Genomic DNA, 19,914 nt, shown 5'->3' on the forward strand with positions numbered 1-19,914 from the left:
GCAGCGTCCCAGCCGCGGCGGCCATTGGAGGGTGAACCAACGGTACAAAGGAAGACCTTTCTCTCTGTCTCTCTCTCTCTCACTGTCCACTCTGCCTGTCAAAAAAAAAAAAAAAAAAATTCATGTGACCCACTATGGCAGGAGACAGTGCCATGAGTTCACTAAAGACGGCCCTGTTTACCAGAGAAGATGTTTCCTTGAATTCCACCAGCTGCACTGCAGCTTCCAGCCAAGTCTCCATGATTTTCCCAGAATCCTTCATTCCAGCATCATCTGACCCTCTTTGTTACTCCTGACTCCTTCAAGACCTAGGTCAGCTGCCTTGTCTTATTCACCCAGCTGCTTGTGGAATCCCATGTCACCCTCAGGGATGAGAACACAGTGTCACATCAAAAGCCATCATCAGGGGTACATTAGTATACAGCGCTTGGACATAAACCTAACAACCTCAGGGAATGCTTTCTCCTCAACTGGTACACATTCCCCTAGAGAGCAAAACAAGCCTCTCACTCATTTTAACATGTATGGGATGATTCTGTATCCTAGGCACAAGGGACCTAATGTGACTGGTGTTATCTAGTCATGAAGAGAGATAATGTTGGAATCCCTATTGAGTTAGAATTATTATACTACATATGCATGATACCCTGCACACAGTAGGAGGTCAAAGCATGAAAGGAACCCAATCTCTGTCTTGACGCATTCAGGTTTCTCCTGCTTTTCCTGCCTTTGAATGCTGCTGCCCTCTGTTTGGGGTATTACTTCCTTATTCGCTAGGGAAGGTGAAAGGATGGCAGAGAGAAAGGGTGGGAAGGGGATGGGGAGAAACAATCCTGGAAACAAAACCAAAATACAAAAGTCCAGAGACCAGATTTAATACTACAATATTTTATAATAGAAAGCAGCTGAAAATGCTACACACTAACAGAGACACCATGATACCTGGCCTCAACCCTCAGGGAGAGGAGTCAGTGTGGAGGGCATGGGGGAGGTCACAGGTTTACACTGAGAGCCTTCCAGTGGATTGCTGATTGGACTGAATCTGCTGCTTCAGTTGTGACCCTTCTTTGACGGTGATGGAACAGGCGATGATAGGCCCGCCCCAGGGCCTACTTGGAGTGCACAACCATGTTAGGGCACTTTCTTGTCTTCATACTGCAGCGGGTGGTGCAAGATGATGTCCAGGGGCTCAGTGACTACAGCCATCACAGTGAACTCAGAGATGCCCCAGTTGAGGGTCTTGGTGGCCCCATTGGCCCCTTTCCAAAGCTGCTTGTAATTACACGATTGCTGAACCAGGTCTAGTAGCTTCTTGGTGAGGTGGACAACTGTCAAGGCGAAGGCTTTTGGATTTACATGAACTTCAGTTATGGCTGCGGCTGTGCGGGTTCACCACTCTTGAAGAACAGCCAACGTCAGAGACAAAACTAGTTTCTTAAGACTTAGTTCTGGCTCAGTTCTCATTCAACTAGTTTATTGAGAGAGTAAAATTTCACAGGGTTTTGAATTGAGGTTTTTTTTTTTTTTGTTTTTTTTTTGACAGGCAGAGTGGATAGTGAGAGAGAGAGAGAGAAAGGTCTTCCTTTTTGCCGTTGGTTCACCCTCCAATGGCTGCCACGGCTGGCACGACTGCGGCCGGCGCACCGCGCTGATCCGAAGGCAGGAGCCAGGTGCTTCTCCTGGTCTCCCATGGGATGCAGGACCCAAGCACTTGGGCCATCCTGCACTGCACTCCTGGGCCACAGCAGAGAGCTGGCCTGGAAGAGGGGCAACCGGGACAGAATCCGGCGCCCCGACCCGGGCTAGAACCCGGTGTGCCAGTGCTGCTAGGTGGAGGATTAGCCTAGTGAGCCGCAGCGCCGGCCGAATTGAGGTTTTTAAAAACTCAGTTGATTAATAAATTAGAGAGGCATATTGACAGAGGGGAAAGAAAGACGTACAGTAAGAGAGCAAGGAAACTCTCCTATGTGTTGGCTTACTTCCCAAATGCCCACTGTCACCAGGACGGGGCTAGGCAAAAGCTGGGAGTTAGGAACTCAATCCAGGTCTCCCCCATGAGTGGAAGGGACCCAACTATACAAGCCATCTTTTGATGCCTCCCAACGTGTATATTATCTGGAAGCTAGGATTGAGAGCAGAGCCAGAACTCCAGCCCAGTCACCCCATAATAAGATGCAAGGCAACCCAGTCCATGGTTTAACTGCTAGGCCAGATGCCCACCTTTTAAATTGAGTTTTTTTTTTTTGTACTAAATCATTAAATATTACTGTGAAACTTTTTTGGATAGTCTATACATGGCATACAATTGAAAAAGTACAGACGTAAGTTCTTTCTCATCCTCGCAATAAGTCATCTAATTTCCTTCCCTATTGGCAATTTCTTGTAAAGTTTCTGATGTAGATGTCTATGAATATACAAGACATATAGGGGTCGGCACCGTGGCTCACTAGGTTAATCCTCTGCCTGCAGCACCAGCATCCCATATGGGCACCGGGTTCTAGTCCTGGTTGTTCCTCTTCCAGTCCAGCTCTCTGCTGTGGCCCAGGAGGGCAGTGGAGGATGGCCCAAGTGCTTGGGCCCCTGTACCCACATGGGAGACCAGGAGGAAGCTCCTGGCTCCTGGCTTTGGATTGGCGTAGCTCCGGCTGTAGCGGCCATTTTGGGGGTGAACCAATGGAAGGAAGACATTTTTCTCTCTCTCTCGCTCTCGCTCTCGCTCTCGCTGTCTAACTCTGTCAAAAAAAAACAACAACATGTAAATATGAATATGTTTATAGCATACCACTGGCCTACTTTGTATTGAATTAACCAATTATTTGATTTCTTTATTGAATCAAATAATTGATTAATATTGTAAATATTCATATTTACAATACAGAGGAGTTTTGCTGTTTTTTAAAAAAATCTTTGATCCCATGGAACTTCATATTTTTTCTTAAAGTTTTATAGTCATCAAATGTACAAGCATAGCTTAATCATTTTCATAAGTGAATTTTGAAAATTTAGGAATCAATCAGATTTTAATATTGATTGTATCTCTTATGAATAATTTGTAATAATACTTTAAATTGCTGATACATATCACAATTTGGGAAAAACTTTTCTGTGTTCTTTTGGGTGTGGTCAGAATTTATCTTCATAATAATAAGACATTACTAAGCTTATTGACATTTGTGCTTATGGTTGTCGCTCTCCGTCTTCGTGGAGGAACGACACAGGACCCTGCGCTGTTCTTTTGTCTACTCGGCCCTCCCCGGGTTTGCTGCTGGTTCTTCCCGGGTTGGCTACCGTCCCTCCACCTCCGTGGAGGGGCGGGCCCCCTGCCACTTTCCCCACTTCCGCAGGGGAGCGGCACACCGCCGGCCGGCTCTCTCGGGGGGTGCACAGATGTTCCTTCAGATAGATGTTCCCCTTAGATGTTCCTGGTGCATGTTGTCTCTCTCCTCCTTTATAGTCCTCTTCCACCAATCCCAACTCTACTACCCACACGCCGAGTACGCTGCTCTCCTCCAATCAGGAGTAAGTCCTACATTTTATTGGTTGAACTGGAGGCAGCTGTGTAGAAGCTGTTTCCCTTCTCAGCGCTATATTGTGGGAAAGCAGATGCATAGAATAAGTCTTAATTCCAGTAACTTAGTCTAGTCCAAGTTGCTCCCCACAATGGTGTAAGAGCAATTGTGGTTAAAATTATAGGCTCCCTAGCGTGATTCAAGGGAGTGCTACCAAATTAATAGTCATTGTATGTTTATTCATATTTCACTCTGGCAGATTAGAAGAAAAAAGTTAATTTTATTTACATTGTCATTGATGAAGTGGTAAAATAATTTTATTAAATGTCAGGTCTTAAGCACATACTTTCTTCCTTTTTTTTTTTTTTTTTAAGATTTATTTATTTATTTGAGAGGCAGAAGTTACAGACAGAGAGAGGGAGAGAGAGCTTGCATCACTGGTTCACTCCCCAGATGGCTGCAACAGTTAGAGCTGGGCTGATCTGAAGCCAGGAGTGAGGAGCTTCCTCCAGGTCCCCCACGTGGGTGCAGGGGCCCAATCCCTTGGGCCATCTTCCACTACTTTCCCAGACCACCAGCAGGGAGCTGAATCAGAAGTGGAACAGCCAGAACTCAAACTGACGCCCATATGGGATGCTGCTGCCACAGGCAGAGGCGCAACCTGCCATGCCACGTTGCCAGCCCCTAACCACGTTTTCTCAAACTGCTGTGGCCTGAAATGTGTCTCCTAAACTCACATGATGAAGCCCTAACCTCCAATATGAGGATATTTGGAGATGTGTACTCTGAGGAAATAATTATATTTAGATGAGCTCATGAAGGTGGGGTCCCTTACAGTGGGAGTAGTGTTCTTATTAGAGAACTTGAGACACCAGAGTACTTGGTGTTTGCTCTTTGTGTCAAGCCAGGAGGAGAGCCCTCACTGGAACTTGACTGTGCTGGCACTCTGATGCTGAACTTCCTGCCTCCAAAACTCCAATTTTCTGTTGTTTCAGCCACTCATATTTTGCTATGGAAGCCTGAGCATAGTGTAAGTGGGAAGTGTGGCTAGAGCATTTCTGCTATATACAGAAATATGGCAGTTCTTGTGAGGGAAAGTACTATGCAATTGTATTGTCTACTTTTCTCAGTGAATCTAATCTTGATGTGAATGAGTTGACAGACTGTTGAGAGAGGAAGAAAAGGAGTGAGGCTGCCCGAGTTGATTGTATCAGGAACAAGAGGGGAATGTCACTACAGATTTCACAGACATTAAGATATTAGTAAGGCAATATGAATAGTTCTCTGCCTCCAAATTTGATGACTTGGGAGAAAGTGAGCAATTTTTTCAAAGATTCAAACTACTAGAACTCACTCAGGAATAGGTACCTTGAGTAGTCTTGTTATCTATCAAAAAATTTTATTCATGGTTTGAACCTTGCAAAGGAAACTTGAGGTCCACATGGTTTCACTGGTAAATTCTACCCAACATTTCTAGAGGATAATAATACCAATTCTACACAGTCCAGGAAATACTGGAGGAGTGAGCTCTTCCAGCTCATTTTTGAGGCTTGATGTAAACCAAATAAAGATATAACAAGAAAACCACATCAGTATCCCTCATAAACATAGATGTTAAAGTCAGAACAAAATATTAGTAACTTCAGTCTAGCAATATACAAAAGTACAATGCATCAGAACCCAAGGGGTGGGACTGGCGCTGTGGCATAGTGGGTAAAGCTGCTGCCTGCAGTGCCGGCATCCCATATGGGTGCTGGTTCAAGACCCAGCTGCTCCACTTCTGATGCAGCTCTCTGCTATGGCCTGGGAAAGCAGCAGATGACGACCCAAGTGCTTGGGCCCCTGCATCCATGTGGGAGACCCAGAAGAAGCTCCTGGCTCCTGGCTTCAGATCAGCACAGCTCCGGCCATTGCAGCCAACTAGGAAGTGAACCAGCGGATGGCAGACCTCTCTCTCTCTCTGCCTCTCCTCTCTTTGTGTAACTCTGACTTTCAAGTAAATAAATAAATAAATCTTAAAAAAAAAAAAAAAGAACCCAAGGGGTTTATGCTAGAAATATAAAGCTGGTTCAACATTTGAAAATCAACATGGGTAATTTACTCTATTAATAGACTAAAAAAGAAAACACATCATCATCTCTGTTGATGGAGAATAAGTATAATCTTGTGCTGTATAACAACATTTCAGTTATTGTAGACTGTGTATGTAATGTCATTTTTTGAGGGAATGATAAGCTGTTAAAAGTGATAAGTATAAGCAAAGGAACACATTGGTATGTTGATAATGCTGCCATTTATTTATTTATTTATTTTTAAGATTTATTTATTTACTTGAAAGAGTTAGAGATGGAGAGACAGAGAGACGGTCTTCTATATGCTGGTTCATTCCCCAGGTGTTTGTAACAGCCAGGGCTGGGCCAGGCTGAAGCCAGAATCCAGGAGCCATCTGGGTCTCCTGCATGAGTGGAAGGGACCCAAGTACTTGGGCCATCTTTTGCTGCTTTCCCAGGTCAATAGCAGGGAGCTGTATCAGAAGTGGATCAGGGGGCTGGCACTGTGGTGTAGTGAGTAAAGCCGCAGCCTGCAGTGCCAGCATCTTATATGGGCGCTGATTTGAGACCTGGCTGCTTCTCTTCCCATCCAGCTTTCTGCTATGGCCTGGGAAAGCAGTGGAAGATGGCCCAAGTCCTTAGGCTCCTGCACTTACGTGGGAGACACAGAGGAAGCTCCTGGCTTCTGGCTTTAGATCGGCACAGCTCTGGCTTTGAGGCCATCTGGGGAGTAAACTTGTGGGTGGAAGACCTCTGTCTCTGTGCCTCTGCCTCTCTGTAACTCTGCCAACTCTGCCTTTCAAAAAATAAATTAATTAATTAAAAATGTGGAGCAGCTGGGATAGGAATTGACATCCATATTAGATACCAGAATCTCAAGCTGTGGCTTTACCTGCTACACCACAACCCACCTCCTTCCCCCCTTAATGTTTATTTTTCATCACTTGAAAGGCAGAGGGACAGTGACAGAGACAGATAGATCTTTGAACTGCTGATTCACTTCCAAATACCCACCATAGCTAGGACTGGGCCATGCCAAAGCTCGGAGTCTGGGACAACATCAGGGTCTCCCATATGGGTGGCAGGGACTCAGCCACTTAAGCCATCATCTGCTGCAAGAAGCTGGATTGGAAGCAGAGCAGCCAGGTCTTGGAATGGCATTGTGGGGCCAGTGCTGTGGTGCACCGGGTTAATGCCCTGGCCTGAAGCGCTGGCATCCCATATGAGCACCGGTTCTAGTCCCTGCTGCTCCTCTTCCGATCCAGCTCCTCTTCTGATCCAGCCTGGGAGAGCGATAGAAGGTGGCCCAAGTCCTTGGGCCCCTGCACCCGTGTGGGAGACCCGAAGGAAGCTCCTGACTTCGGATTGGCACAGCTCCGGCCGTTGCGGCCATCTGGGGAGTGAACCAACAGGTGGAAGACCTCTTTCTCTGTCTCTACCTCTCTCTGTAACTCTGTCTTTCAAAATAAATAAAATAAATATATATTTTTTTTTATTTATTTTTTTTGGACAGGCAGAGTGGACAGTGAGAGAGAGAGAGACAGAGAGAAAGGTCTTCCTTTGCCGTTGGTTCACCCTCCAATGGCCGCCGCGGCCAGCGCGCTGCGGCCGGCGCACCGCGCTGATCCGGTGGCAGGAGCCAGGAGCCAGGTGCTTTTCCTGGTCTCCCATGGGGTGCAGGGCCCAAGCACCCGGGCCATCCTCCACTGCACTCCCTGGCCACAGCAGAGGGCTGGCCTGGAAGAGGGGCAACCGGGACAGAATCCGGCGCCCCGACCGGGACTAGAACCTGGTGTGCCGGCGCCGCTAGGCGGAGGATTAGCCTAGTGAGCCGCGGCGCCGGCCCAAATAAATATTTTTTTAAAAAAACAAATGGCATTATGATGTGGCATGTGGGAATCCCAAGAGGTGTGACTTAACTTGCTGTACCACAGTGCACACCTTATGTCCTGTATCTTTTCTCTCCCTTTTCCCCCCTCCCCCTTTAAGGGTTATTTGAAAGGCAAAATGACAGGGAGAAACCCACACATAGAGAATGAGAGACAGAGAGATCTTCCATTCACTGGTTCACTCCTCAAATGTCAGCAGCCAGATCTGGGTCAGGCTTAAGCCACAAACTTCATCTAGGTTTCCTTGGACCATCCCCTTTTACCTTCCCAGATGCATTCACAGGAAGCTGGGTCAAGCAGAGTAGCTGAGACTCAAACTGACACTCGTGAGGCGTCACAGGTGACAGCCTAACCTGCTGTGCCACAACACTGATCTCACATTCTGTATCTTGATTGTGATTATTCATTGATTCTGTGTATTTGTCAAAATGCAAAAATGTATACCAAAATGTGAATGTCATTGCATACAACTTTAAAGTGAATTTAATCAAGTCCATGACAAGCCAAGCCACAGAGTGGGAGAAAGTGTATCTTATAAGGACTGATTTGCAAAATATACCAAAAACTCTTAAAACAGGAAGAAAAGGAACAACTTGATTAAAAATGGACAAAAGGGGACCGGCGCTGTGGTGTAATGGATGAAGATGCCATCCCCAGGGTTGGCATCCCATATGGGCGCCAGTTTGAGTCCCGGCCACTCCACTTCCAATCCGGCTCTCTGCTTTCTTGTGGGAAAGCATAGTAGATGGAAAAGCAGTAGAAGATGGCCCAAGTGCTTGGGCCTCTGCACCCACATGGGAGACCTGGAAGGAGCTCCTGGCTCCTGCCTCCTGGCTCCAGATTGGCCCAGCTCCGTTGTGGCCATCTGGCGATTGAACCAGCAGATGGAACCCCTCTCTCTTTTTCTCTGCCTCTCTCTGTCTTTCAAGTAAATAAATAAAAATATAAAAAAAAATACCTTATAAAAAATGTTCAGATGTGAAATAAACATGAAAAGGTACATAGTATTGAACATTAGAAAACTGCAAAGAGAAAACATGTCTGTTAAGAATGACTAAAATCTCGGCTCAATAGGTTAATCCTCTGCCTTGCGGCGCCAGCACACTGGGTTCTAGTCCCGGTCGGGGCGCCGGATTCTGTCCCAGTTGTCCCTCTTCCAGGCCAGCTCTCTGCTATGGCCCAGGAGTGCAGTGGAGGATGGCCCAAGTCCTAGGGCCCTGCACCCGCATGGGAGACCAGGAGAAGCACCTGGCTCCTGGCTTCAGATCAGCGCGATGCGCTGGCCGCGGTGGCCATTGGAGGGTGAACCAACGGCAAAAGGAAGACCTTTCTCTCTGTCTTTCTTTCTCACTGTCCACTCTGCCTGTCAAAAATAAAAAAATTAAAAAAAAAAAAAAAAGAATGATTAAAATCTAAAGTGCTGACCATTCCAAATTCTGTCAAAGCCATGGAGTCCAGGAACACTCAACTCATTGTTGGTGTGAATACAGAATAGAACACTTTGGAGTATAGTACAGCAATTTTGACAGTTTCTTTTTTTTTTTTTTTTGTCCAGAAAAATTTAACAGGTTTATTTATAATTGTTATAAAGTTGAACTGCTGAAACTTGTTCACTGAAACATTTTGACTTGCATTAATGCTTTACTTCCCCGCATTTATATTAAAAATCCACACACAAATGAAAATGGAAAAACTGCCAATACCTGATTTCTGTCCCCTATTTTCCACTCGCAATCATATACTTAGGTACCTTTTGACCCATGGGAAAAATATCTAACGTTCAGAACTACCAATAACAGGAAGAAGAGAAAAAAAAATTTTGAGAATGAAATGTTTCCCGTCATAGTGGATTCTTAAGCACGTTCTCCACGTATGCGGCGTGCTAGCTGGATGTCTTTTGGCATAATTGTTACACGTTTGGCATGGATAGCACACAGGTTGGTGTCTTCAAAAAGGCCAGCCAGATAGGCCTCGCTTGCCTCCTGCAAAGCACCAATAGCTGCGCTCTGGAAGTGCAGATCTGTTTTGAAGTCCTGAGCGATTTCTCGCACCAGACGCTGGAAGGGGAGTTTGCGAATCAGAAGCTCAGTGGACTTCTGATAACGTCTGATTTCACGAAGTGCCACAGTACCGGGCCTGTAACGATGAGGTTTCTTCACCCCTCCAGTAGAGGGCGCACTCTTGCGAGCGGCTTTTGTAGCCAGTTGCTTCCTGGGTGCTTTACCACCAGTCGATTTGCGGGCAGTCTGCTTTGTACGAGCCATGGTATAAAGACCTCCTTACTTAACCCCCCTTCTCCTTCTGCTGAAGCTCTGTGAGCGAGAGGCGGCGCTGGTGTTAGAGAGCGACGGCGGCGCGGCGGCGGCGGCTGCGAACACAATTGAAACGACAGTTTCTTACAAAACTAAACTTACTCTAATCATATAATCCAGCCACAGTGCTGCTTTTTTTTTTTTTTTAAGTGTATGTATGTGTGTATGTGAAACAGAAAGAAATAGGTGAATCTTCATCTGCTGGTTTACTCCCCATTGTACCTGACCAAATCCAGGAGCCTGGAACTCAGTTCAGGTCTCAAATTGGGTGGCAGAGGCCCAAGTATTTGGTCCATATTCTGCCTTCCCAGGCACATAAGCAGGCAGCTGGATGGGAAGCAGAGCAGCTAAAACTCGAACCGGCCCTCTGATATGAGATATCAGGATTGCAAGTGGTGACTTAACCCATAACACTGGCTGTTTGTGTGTGTGTTTAAAGACTTACTTATTTGAAAGAGTTAGAGAGGTAGAGACAGAGAGAAAGGTCTTCCACCTGTTGGTTTACTCCCAAATGACCGTAATGGACAAAGCTGAGCTGATCAGAAACTTCTGGGTCTCCTATGTGGGTGCAGGGACACAAGGACTTGGGCCATTCTCCACTGCTTTCCCAGGTGCATTAGTAGGGAGCTGGATTGGCAGAGGGACAGCTGGAACTCGAACCGGCACCCATATGGGATGCTAGCGCTACAGGCTGTGGCTTTAACCCACTGCACCACAACGCTGGCCCCTGGTCATGGTATTTAACAGAATGAGTTAAAAATCAGGATTTTAATGTAAATACAGAAAGCTTACTGTTGTTATTTCAAATGACATTATTACTATTTAATAAACTAGCACTTGTTACGTTTTATTGCAGTATCAAAGAATATTCACAATTATCTGAAAATGTTGTTAAAATATGTATCTGAACATCCAGATATTTTTCTTTTCTTTTCTAGGATTTATGTATTTATTTGAAAGGGAGAGAGATCTTCCATCTGCTGGTTCACTCCCCAAATGGCTGCAATGGCCAGAGCTGGGTGGATCAGAAACCAGGAGCTAGGAGTTTCTTCGGGGTCTCCCATGTGGGTCCAGGGGCTGGGTATTTGGGCCATCTTTTGCTGCTTTCCCAGGAACATTAGTAGAGAGCTGGATCAGAAGTGGAGTAGCTGAGACATGAACTGGCACCCACAGGGGATGCCGGCACTGCAGGCAGCAGCTTTACCCACTAAGCCATGGTGCGGCCTTGCAGATATTTTTAATACTTCTCATATAACCCAAATTTCTTAGCAGATTGGATGGAGAAGCAGATAAGAGAAAAGACTTTCAAAAATGTAAAAAACAGTGCTTCTCATTAATTGGCGAATATACTCAATATTTGAAAATGATTTAATATTAAAACATTTTTAAATTTAAAGTTATATATTTGAAAAGTTGAGATAGAGATTGTTCACTCCCCAAGTGCCTACAAAAATGGGTAACTGAGCCAGGTGGCAGCCAGGAACCAGGAACTCAAACTAGGTGTTGCAGGTGGATGTCAAGAGCCCCGGCAACTTGAATTATCACCAATTACCTCCCATGGTGCTCTTTAGCAACAAGTGTAATTGAAAGCTGAGGTGCCATGACTTGAACCAGACACAGGATGTGGATGTCCAAAGTGGTGTCTTTACTGCTGCACCAAGTGCCCCTTCCCAAAATTTCTGTTGTCATTTCTAATATGTCACTTACAAATACCACAGTAGGATAATAGTGGTTCTCTTTATCACTTTTAACTTTTTAACTTTTCAACTATCATTTATGTAATATCAGGTGGCTATTATAAAAGAAGTTATTTTGTGAGTAGTTGGGACCAGGCACAGATTATAGTGCTTATGACACCGGCATCCCATACCTGAGTGCTGGTTTGAATCCTGGCTGTTCTGATCCAGCTTCCTGCGTGGAAAAGCTACACATGATGGCTCATGTATTTGGGCCCTTGTCACCACGCGGGAGACTGGGATGAAGCTCCTGGCTTCAGCCTGGCTCAGACCTGGCTGTTATAACTGTTGGGGAGTAAAACAGTGAATGGCAGACCTCTTTTCTTTGCTTCTCTGTTGCTCTCTTTCCTGATAGATGGATTGTTTAGATAGATAGAGCTGATAAAGTAGGAACCACAAAGACAGAAGACTGTGGTATTTAGTGAATTGGAATGCTGTACTTTATGTGGTACATAATGTAAACTAGGTCCTTGATAAAATCGTATGGTTGGTTGAAACACTGGAGATTTGTGTAGAGGAAAAAAAAATGATGGATTCACAGTTTCAAGTATGTTTTTATACTTAGCAGTTTGCCTCTGTTGTTATTCTGTTAAATCTTTTAGAAAATATTTTTCTCTATATAGCAATGGGACTATTCAAAAGACTGTTACAGTAGCACTGATTGCTTTTTGTGCATTTATTTCTTTTTTCTCAAAACTTTTTTTTTTTTTTTAATTTGACAGGTAGAGTTATAGACAGTGAGAGAGAGAGAGAGACAGAGAGAGAAAGGTCTTCCTTCCATTGGTTCACTCCCTAAATGGCCGCTATGGCTGGTGCTGTGCCGATCCGAAGCCAGGGGCCAGGTGCTTCCTCCTGGTCTCCCATGCAGGTGCAGGGGCCCAAGCACTTGGGCCATCCTCCACTGCCCTCCCGGGCCACAGCAGAGAGCCGGACTGGAAGAGGAGCAACTGGGACTCGAACCCGGTGCCCATGTGGGGTGCCGGCGCTGTAGGTGGAGGATTAACCAAGTGAGCCACAGCGCTGGCCCTGCATTTATTTATTTATTTTATTAATTATCTATATCTATCTAACTATCACTGGCCTTGATTCTATCTATTTATTTATGCAAAAGGCAAAATTATTGAATGGAGGGAGAGAGAGAGAGAGAGACCAACCGACCGACCGACTGACCGACCTTCATCTGCTGGTTCATTCCCCAAATTGCTGCAATGGCCTGTGCTGGATCAGGCTGAAGTCAGTAGCCATGAACTTCATCTGGGTCTCCCATGTGGGTGAAGGGGCCTAAGCACTTGGGCCAACTTCTGCTGCTTTCCCAGACATATTAGCAGAGAGCTGGACCGGAAGTGAAACAGTGGACACTCAAATTGATATCCATATGGGATGCTGGCATTGTAGGCAAATGGCTTAACTCCCTATGCCACAACACAGGCACTTGCATTTGACTTTGATTATCATCCTCATCTTTGTACAGATGATCCTTGATTTTACCTGCCTCTGTGTATTAGCATAATCTGAAGTTTTAATGTAAATGGAATCATAATATGTGACTTTTTTGTCTCACTTCTTTTGCGTAGCAGATGGTTTCTATATTTATCCGTGTTGTGATTTCTTTCAGTACTTCCAATAATTCTATTTTTAGAAGCTGAATAATTTTTAAAGATTTATTTTTATTTATTTGAAAGATACAGTTACAAAGAGAACGAGAGAGAGAGAGAAAGAGAATGTACTTCCATCTGCTGATTCACTCCCCAAATGGCCATAATGGCTAGTGCTGGGCCACATCAAAACCAGGAGCCGGGAGCTCCTTTTGGGTCCCAGGTGGGCTATCCTCTGCTGCTTTCCTAGGTGCATTAGCAGGAAGCTGGATCAGAAGTAGAGCATCCAGGACTCCAACCAGTGCCCACTTGAGATGCCGGGATCACAGGTGCCAGCTTTACCTGCTATAACACAACACTGACACCAGGCTTAGAATTCTTTATTCACATTTGCTATTAAGAAACTACTATTAAAATAATTTAATTCTAATAAAATTAGAAATTTGTTGTAACATGAAAAAGTAATAGTTTTACATTATACTTTTCAAAGCATCATTCTTTTGGGATTACTGACCTAGACATCTGAATTGAAGCTATTAATTTAAATCTGATGTTGAGACTTAGTTGGATTCATGTTAGCTTAGTGAACAGATTTTTCCACCAGCCTCATTGACTCAAAAGCTTAGTGCCAGTGCTGGGTTTAAGCTATAGCTTGGGATATTTGCATCCCATATTGGAGTGCTGGTTTGAGTTCCAGCTACTCTGTTTTCAATCCAGTTTCTTGTTAATGTGCCTGGCAAAGCAGTGGATGATGGCTCAAGTAGTTCCTGCCAACCAAGTAGGATACCCGAATGGAGTTCCTGGCTCCTGGTTTCTCCCTGGCCTAACCTCAGCTGTTGCAGGGCATTTCAGGAACGAACCAGCAGCTGGAAGATCTTTGTCTCTGTCACTCAGCCTTTCAATTAATAAATTTGTTTCTAAAAGCATGGTGTGTTCTGAAGCTGGTATAGTAGATTAAACCGCTGCCTGCAATGCAGGCATCCTGTATGGTCGCTGGTTTGAGTCCTGGGTGCTCTACTTCCAATCCAGCTCCCTGTTAATGGTCTGGGAAAAGCAGCATAAAGTGACCCAAGTGCCACTTGTGTGGGAGACCCCGATGGTGTTCCTGGCTGCAGCCTGGCTGTTGGAGCCATCTGGGGAGTGGACCAGCTGGTAGAATATCTGCCCCCCATCCTATAACTGACTTTCAAAATAAACAAATCTTTTGCTTTTTAAAGCTTAGTGTATTTTGTATACTCCAAATTAATTCACACACCACTCTGAGAGACAACAATATTTGTCATCTCATTACAAGTTAATATTTTGTCAGGAACCTTCCAAGATTGCTCCAGAGCAGTGGAAATCAGGTGTCAATTTTATTTTTATTGTACTATTTAGTTTTGGTGTAGTAGGGTCAAGATCCCCCCCCCCCCCTTTTTTTTTTGACAGGCAGAGTGGACAGTGAGAAAGAGAGACAGAGAGAAAGGTCTTCCTTTTGCCATTGGTTCACCCTCCAATGGCCGCTGCGGCCGGTGCGCTGTGGCCGGTGCACCGCGCTGATCCGATGGCAGGAGCCAGGTGCTTCTCCTGGTCTCCCATGGGGTGCAGGGCCCTAGGACTTGGGCCATCCTCAGCTGCACTCCCGGGCCATAGCAGAGAGCTGGCCTGGAAGAGGGGCAACCGGGACAGAATCCGGTGCCCCGACCGGAACTAGAACCCGGTGTGCCGGTGCCGCAAGGCGGAGGATTAGCCTATTGAGCCGGCAAGATTTTCCTTCTACCCCTTTTCCCTTATTGTCATTATTGTTTTGGTAATTATATTATTCAGGAAGAACCAAAGTGACAAGGGTGAATGAAGTAGTCCTAAGACATTTTCATTCAAAGGAAATAGTGAATCTTTTCAGGCCATTTATTTAGTGTTTTGAGAATGAGGTAAGGGAAAAATAATGGTGACTGCAACCTTTCCTGCTCTTGAAACAAAAATTGTTGTGATTTGTTTCTAATTTCAATCCTTCATGCGTTTTTGGTGGTCAGATTTTAAAAACATGCTTACAAATTTGTTTTAAAACCATGCATATTTGTGTTATTGGCATGTAAGTTTAGATGTAGAACATGGAAGTTGAAAAACTGTAAGGTTTAATATCTTTCTCTTCAGATGTTAGCTTAATGTTCCCTTTGTAAATAAACATTTTGAGAGAGGAGTTTCTATAGTAGTTATTTGGCTCCTGATATAGATATGTGCTTTTTGGTTCATTATAGATTGAAATAGGATAATTTATTTTTCTTTCTACACAATAATAAGAAATTTAAAGACAAATGTCACAATTTAAGAATTTTTGGTGACTCATATAAAGTCTTAAGATGAACTTAAAAATAACTAGTTTGGGGGCCGACTCTGTAGCGCAGCAGGTAAAGCCTGCAGTGCCGGCATCCCATATGGGTGCTGGTTTGAGTCCTGGCGGCTCCATTTCTGATCCGGTTCTCTGCTGTGGCCTCGGAAAGCAGTGGAAGATGGCCCAAGGCCTTGGGCCCCTGCACCCGCATGGGAGACCCGGAGGAGGCTTCTGGCTCCTGGCTTCAGATTGGCGCAGCTCTAACCATTGCGGCCACTTGGGAAGTGGACCATCATGGAAGACTCTCTCCCTCTGCCTCTGCCTCTGCCTCTGCCGCCTTTCCTTCTCTCTCTGTGTAATTCTTTCAAATAAATAAATAAATAAATCTTTAAAAATTAGTTTAATTATCAAACATTTAAATGAAAATTCCTTTCAGAAAGTGTGAAGTTATCAGTGATTCTACCTTCCTTGTCTTCAGACACAGACATATTTTTCTGTCAGCTGAGGTTTACACCAAATATGCCTATTGACACTATTTTTTTTTTAATTTAGCTTTTTTCAAATGTGTAACTGGTCTTTGCCATTTATTAATCCTGTAATTCATTTTGCAGTTAGATCGAAAGGTAGAAACAAGACAAATTAGAAATGGGAAGGAAGGATAAAAAATCAGAGTTCATTTGAAAATGTTTACCAGTAATGTTGCAGTGCTAATACTTGTAGTGAAAGTATTTTTTCTTATTCTAGTGTCTTAGAAGGAAAGCATCACCATGGCCACAGAAATTGGTTCTCCTCCTCGTTTTTTCCATATGCCAAGGTTCCAGCACCAAGCACCTCGACAACTGTTTTATAAGCGACCTGATTTTGCACAGCAGCAAGCAATGCAACAACTTACCTTTGATGGAAAACGAATGAGAAAAGCTGTAAACCGAAAAACCATAGACTACAACCCTTCTGTAATTAAGTATTTGGAGGTAAGTCCAACGAATATGCATCAGGTAATCAAACTCTGATACTTTATTTTTTAAAGAAATATTTTCAGTTTTGGTTAGTAAGTACAGCTGTGTTTCTTGAATTAGTGTGATGAAGTGAAATTTCATACAAGGCCATTAAGGGTGACTTCAGATCAGTAGTACTTTTTTCTTTTTCTTTCTTTCTTTTCTTTTCTTTTCTTTTTTTTTTTTTTTTTTTTTTTTTTTTTTTGGTTAAGATTTATTTATTTATTTGAGAGGCAGAGTTACGTACAGAGAGAGGGAGATAAAGAGAGAGGTCTTCCATCTACTGGTTCACTGAACTAATGGCCACAATGGCTGGAGCTGAGCCAGTCCGAAGCCAAGAGCTTCCCCTGGGTCTCCCCCGAAGGTACAGGGGCACAAGCACTTGGGCCATCTTCCACTGCTTTCCCAGGCCATCAGTGGAGAGAGCTGGATCAGAACAGGAGCTGCTAGGACATGAAATGGTGTCCATGTGTGATGCTGGTGGCTCAGGCAGAGATTCAGCCTACTATACCACAGTGCCAGCCCCTAGTTGTACTTTTTTCTTTTGTTTTCTTTGAGCATGAAGCATCTGAAAATTATTAGGCTACAGTTGAGAAATAGACTTTGTTTTAAAGATTCAAAACAAATCAGAAATAGCTCTGGTGCTTTATTCCCTTAGCCAATCTTAAAACACTTGTTGAGCTCACATTGTGTGTGTATTGTAAAGCTTTCTCAGCTTAATGTTTCTCGTTTTTGGGTTCTTAGAAATAATTTCTGTGATTGACTTTTTTTTTTTTTTTTTAAGATTTATTTATTTATTTGAAAGGCAGAGTTACAGAGAGGCAGAGGTAGAGACAGAGAGATCTTCCATCCACTGGTTCACTCCCCAAATGGCTGCAATGGCTGGAGCTGAGCCGATCTGAAGCCAGGAGTTTCTTCCAGGTTTCCCATGCGGCTGCAGGGGCCCAAGCATTTGGACCATCTTCTACTGCATTCCCAGGCCATAGCAGAAAGCTGAATCGGAAGTGGAGCAGTTGGGACTCAAACCGGCGCCCATGTGGGATGCTGGCACTGCAGTTGGCGGCTTTACATGCTGTGCTACAGTGCCAGCTCTGACATTGTTTTTTTTAAAAGATCTATTATTTATTTATATATTTGAGAGGCAGAGTTAGAGGGAGAGACAGAGAGAAAGGTCTTCCATCTGCTCATTAACTCCCCAAATGGTTGCAACAGCTGAAGCTGGGCCAATCTGAGGCCAGGAGCCAGGAGCTTCCTCCGGGTCTCCCACATAGTTGCAAGCACTTGGGCCATCTTCCACTGCTTTCCCAGGTGTATTAGTGAGAGCTGGATTGGAAAAGTATCAGCTGGAACACAAACTGGCACCCATGTGGGATGCTGGTGCTGCAGGCGGAGGCTTAGCCAACTATACCACAGCGCTAGTCCCGACATTTCATTATTAACATTACCCTGTTTACTGGGTTTTGGGTTGCTGTGACCTGTGAAAATTTGTCTACTTTTCATTAACTGAGACCTGCAGTTGAAGACCTATTTGCATATTGGGCCTGATTCTAAAGAAAGTTAAGAGTAGAGACAGATTTAGACTTTTCCAGAAATTTGAGTTGGGAAACCAGACTAGGGGAGTTTTAGAGGAAATATGAAAGCCAAGGGTGAAGAATTGATTTGTCTTGAGGGTTTTTGAGGAATTGGGAATGTCTGTCATCTCCAGCTGTGTTTGCTTTTATTAAGGGATGATTGTTGAGAATGTTTTGGAGTCAACAGCATCTTGGATGAGTGGGTAGGGGTTTATGTGAGTTACGTAAGGAGTGGAATTATAAGCAGTGTCAGTAGGATAAGAGGGAAAATCACTTTAGGATACCCATTATTATCCACATTCTAGAAAATAACATTTTTGAATCCTGTTCCACTGATTTAATATAGCTAACATTTTTGTTATGTCGGTTTCAAATTGACTATAGTTAAATCATATATTCATTAACTGATCTTTTTTCTTTTTTCTTTTAACAGAATAGAATATGGCAAAGAGACCAGAGAGATATGCGGGCAATTCAGCCTGATGCAGGCTATTATAATGATGTAAGTGTAATTGTAAACTCTAGCTTATAAAAACCTCCCTGCTTAGATGTTTAAACCTCAAAATACATTACCTCAAGTTGAAGTCTTATTTTTGAATTAAAAAAAAAAATCCATTTTTATGTGTTTGAGAATCGGAGGGTATTCCTGCTCACTAGTTACTCCCCAGGTACCCACAGTGGTTGAAACTAGGATCCAGGCACTCAATCCACGTCTTCTATGTTAATGGCAGGCCTTAGCTATTTGAGTCATCACTGCTCACTTTCAGGGTCTTCATTGGCAGAAGGCTGGTGTTTGAAGCTGGAGCCAAGTATCAGACTCAGATACTGTTTATTGTATGGCATGCTGGAGTCTTTACTAGGCCAAATGGCCACCTATTTCTTCGTAAAATTTTACTTATTTGAGAGACAGAGAAAGAGAGCTGTTTTCCACTGGTTTTCTTCCCAGATGTCCATAGTGGTGGGACTAGAACTCCATCCAGGTCTTCCATGTGGGTGGCTGGAACCCAGTTACTGTTGTCTGCCAGGGTCTGCATTAGTAGGAAGTTGCAGCCAGAGCCAAGAATCCAACCCAGGTACTCTGACGTGGGTCACAGGCATCTTAACATCTTAACCACTAGACTAAATACCTGCCCTTGTTTTTACATTTTTATGATTAAAATAAACATTCCCCCTTTTATTTATTTATTTTTTATTTTTTTATTTTTTGACAGGCAGAGTGGACAGTGAGAGAGAGAGACAGAGAGAAAGGTCTTCCTTTGTCGTTGGTTCGCCCTCCAATGGCCGCCGTTGCCTGCGCACCGCGCTGATCCGATGGCAGGAGCCAGGTACTTATCCTGGTCTCCCATGGGGTGCAGGGCCCAAGGACTTGGGCCATCTTCCACTGCACTCCCGGGCCACAGCAGAGAGCTGGCCTGGAAGAGGGGCAACCGGGACAGAATCCGGTGCCCCGACCCGGGCTAGAACCCGGTGTGCCAGCGCTGCTAGGTGGAGGATTAGCCTAGTGAGCCGTGGCGCTGGCTTTTTTTTTTTTTTTTTTTTTTTTAAGATGTATTTATTTGAAAGGCAGAGGTAGAGAGTTTTCCATCTGCTGGTTCACTCCCTAAATGGCCACACTAGCTGGGGCTGGGCCAGGCCAAAGTCAGGAGCCAGGAGCTGCTTCTGGGTTTCCCAAGTAGGTGCAGGGTCCCAAGAACTTGGGCCATCTTCTGTTGTTTTCCCTGGCACATAACCAGGTAGCTGGATTGGAAATGGAGCAGCCAAGACTTCAGCTGGTGTTCATGTGGGTTGCTGACATTGCAGGCTGAGGCTTAACCTTCTATACCACAATGGCAGCCCCATAGTAAAGCATTCCTAAAGGGATAATATACTATATCTATGCAGACTATGGGTTATATTTTAAATATGTTATATTTATATGGTTTATATGTTATATTTATATGGTTAT

General features: G+C 44.3%; 2 protein-coding genes and 1 pseudogene across 9 annotated transcripts in view; 1 reads left to right on the forward strand and 2 right to left on the reverse strand.

Moving 5' to 3' along the window:
• Positions 1-19,914, forward strand: part of WDR33 (WD repeat domain 33) — a 116,923-nt gene that overhangs the window by 30,171 nt on the left and 66,838 nt on the right. For all 8 annotated transcript variants that reach the window (XM_008258434.5, XM_002712200.6, XM_008258435.5 and 5 more), the window contains 2 exons: positions 16,148-16,374; positions 18,403-18,471. In XM_008258434.5, coding sequence (XP_008256656.1) covers positions 16,171-16,374; positions 18,403-18,471 — 273 coding nt within the window. In that variant the 5' untranslated portion in view covers positions 16,148-16,170. The remainder of the gene's footprint in view (positions 1-16,147; positions 16,375-18,402; positions 18,472-19,914) is intronic.
• On the reverse strand, positions 894-2,337 carry LOC127491535 (NHP2-like protein 1 pseudogene; annotated as a pseudogene).
• Positions 9,281-9,829, reverse strand: LOC100341005 (histone H3.3A-like). The gene has a single exon (XM_002712213.6). The coding sequence runs from the start codon at positions 9,711-9,713 to the stop codon at positions 9,303-9,305; it is 411 nt and encodes a 136-aa protein (XP_002712259.1). The 5' UTR covers positions 9,714-9,829; the 3' UTR covers positions 9,281-9,302.

Source organism: Oryctolagus cuniculus, chromosome 3, assembly GCF_051225735.1.
Source record: "Oryctolagus cuniculus isolate XC-2025 breed Fujian yellow rabbit chromosome 3, ASM5122573v1, whole genome shotgun sequence".
Taxonomy (NCBI): Eukaryota; Metazoa; Chordata; class Mammalia; order Lagomorpha; family Leporidae; genus Oryctolagus; species Oryctolagus cuniculus.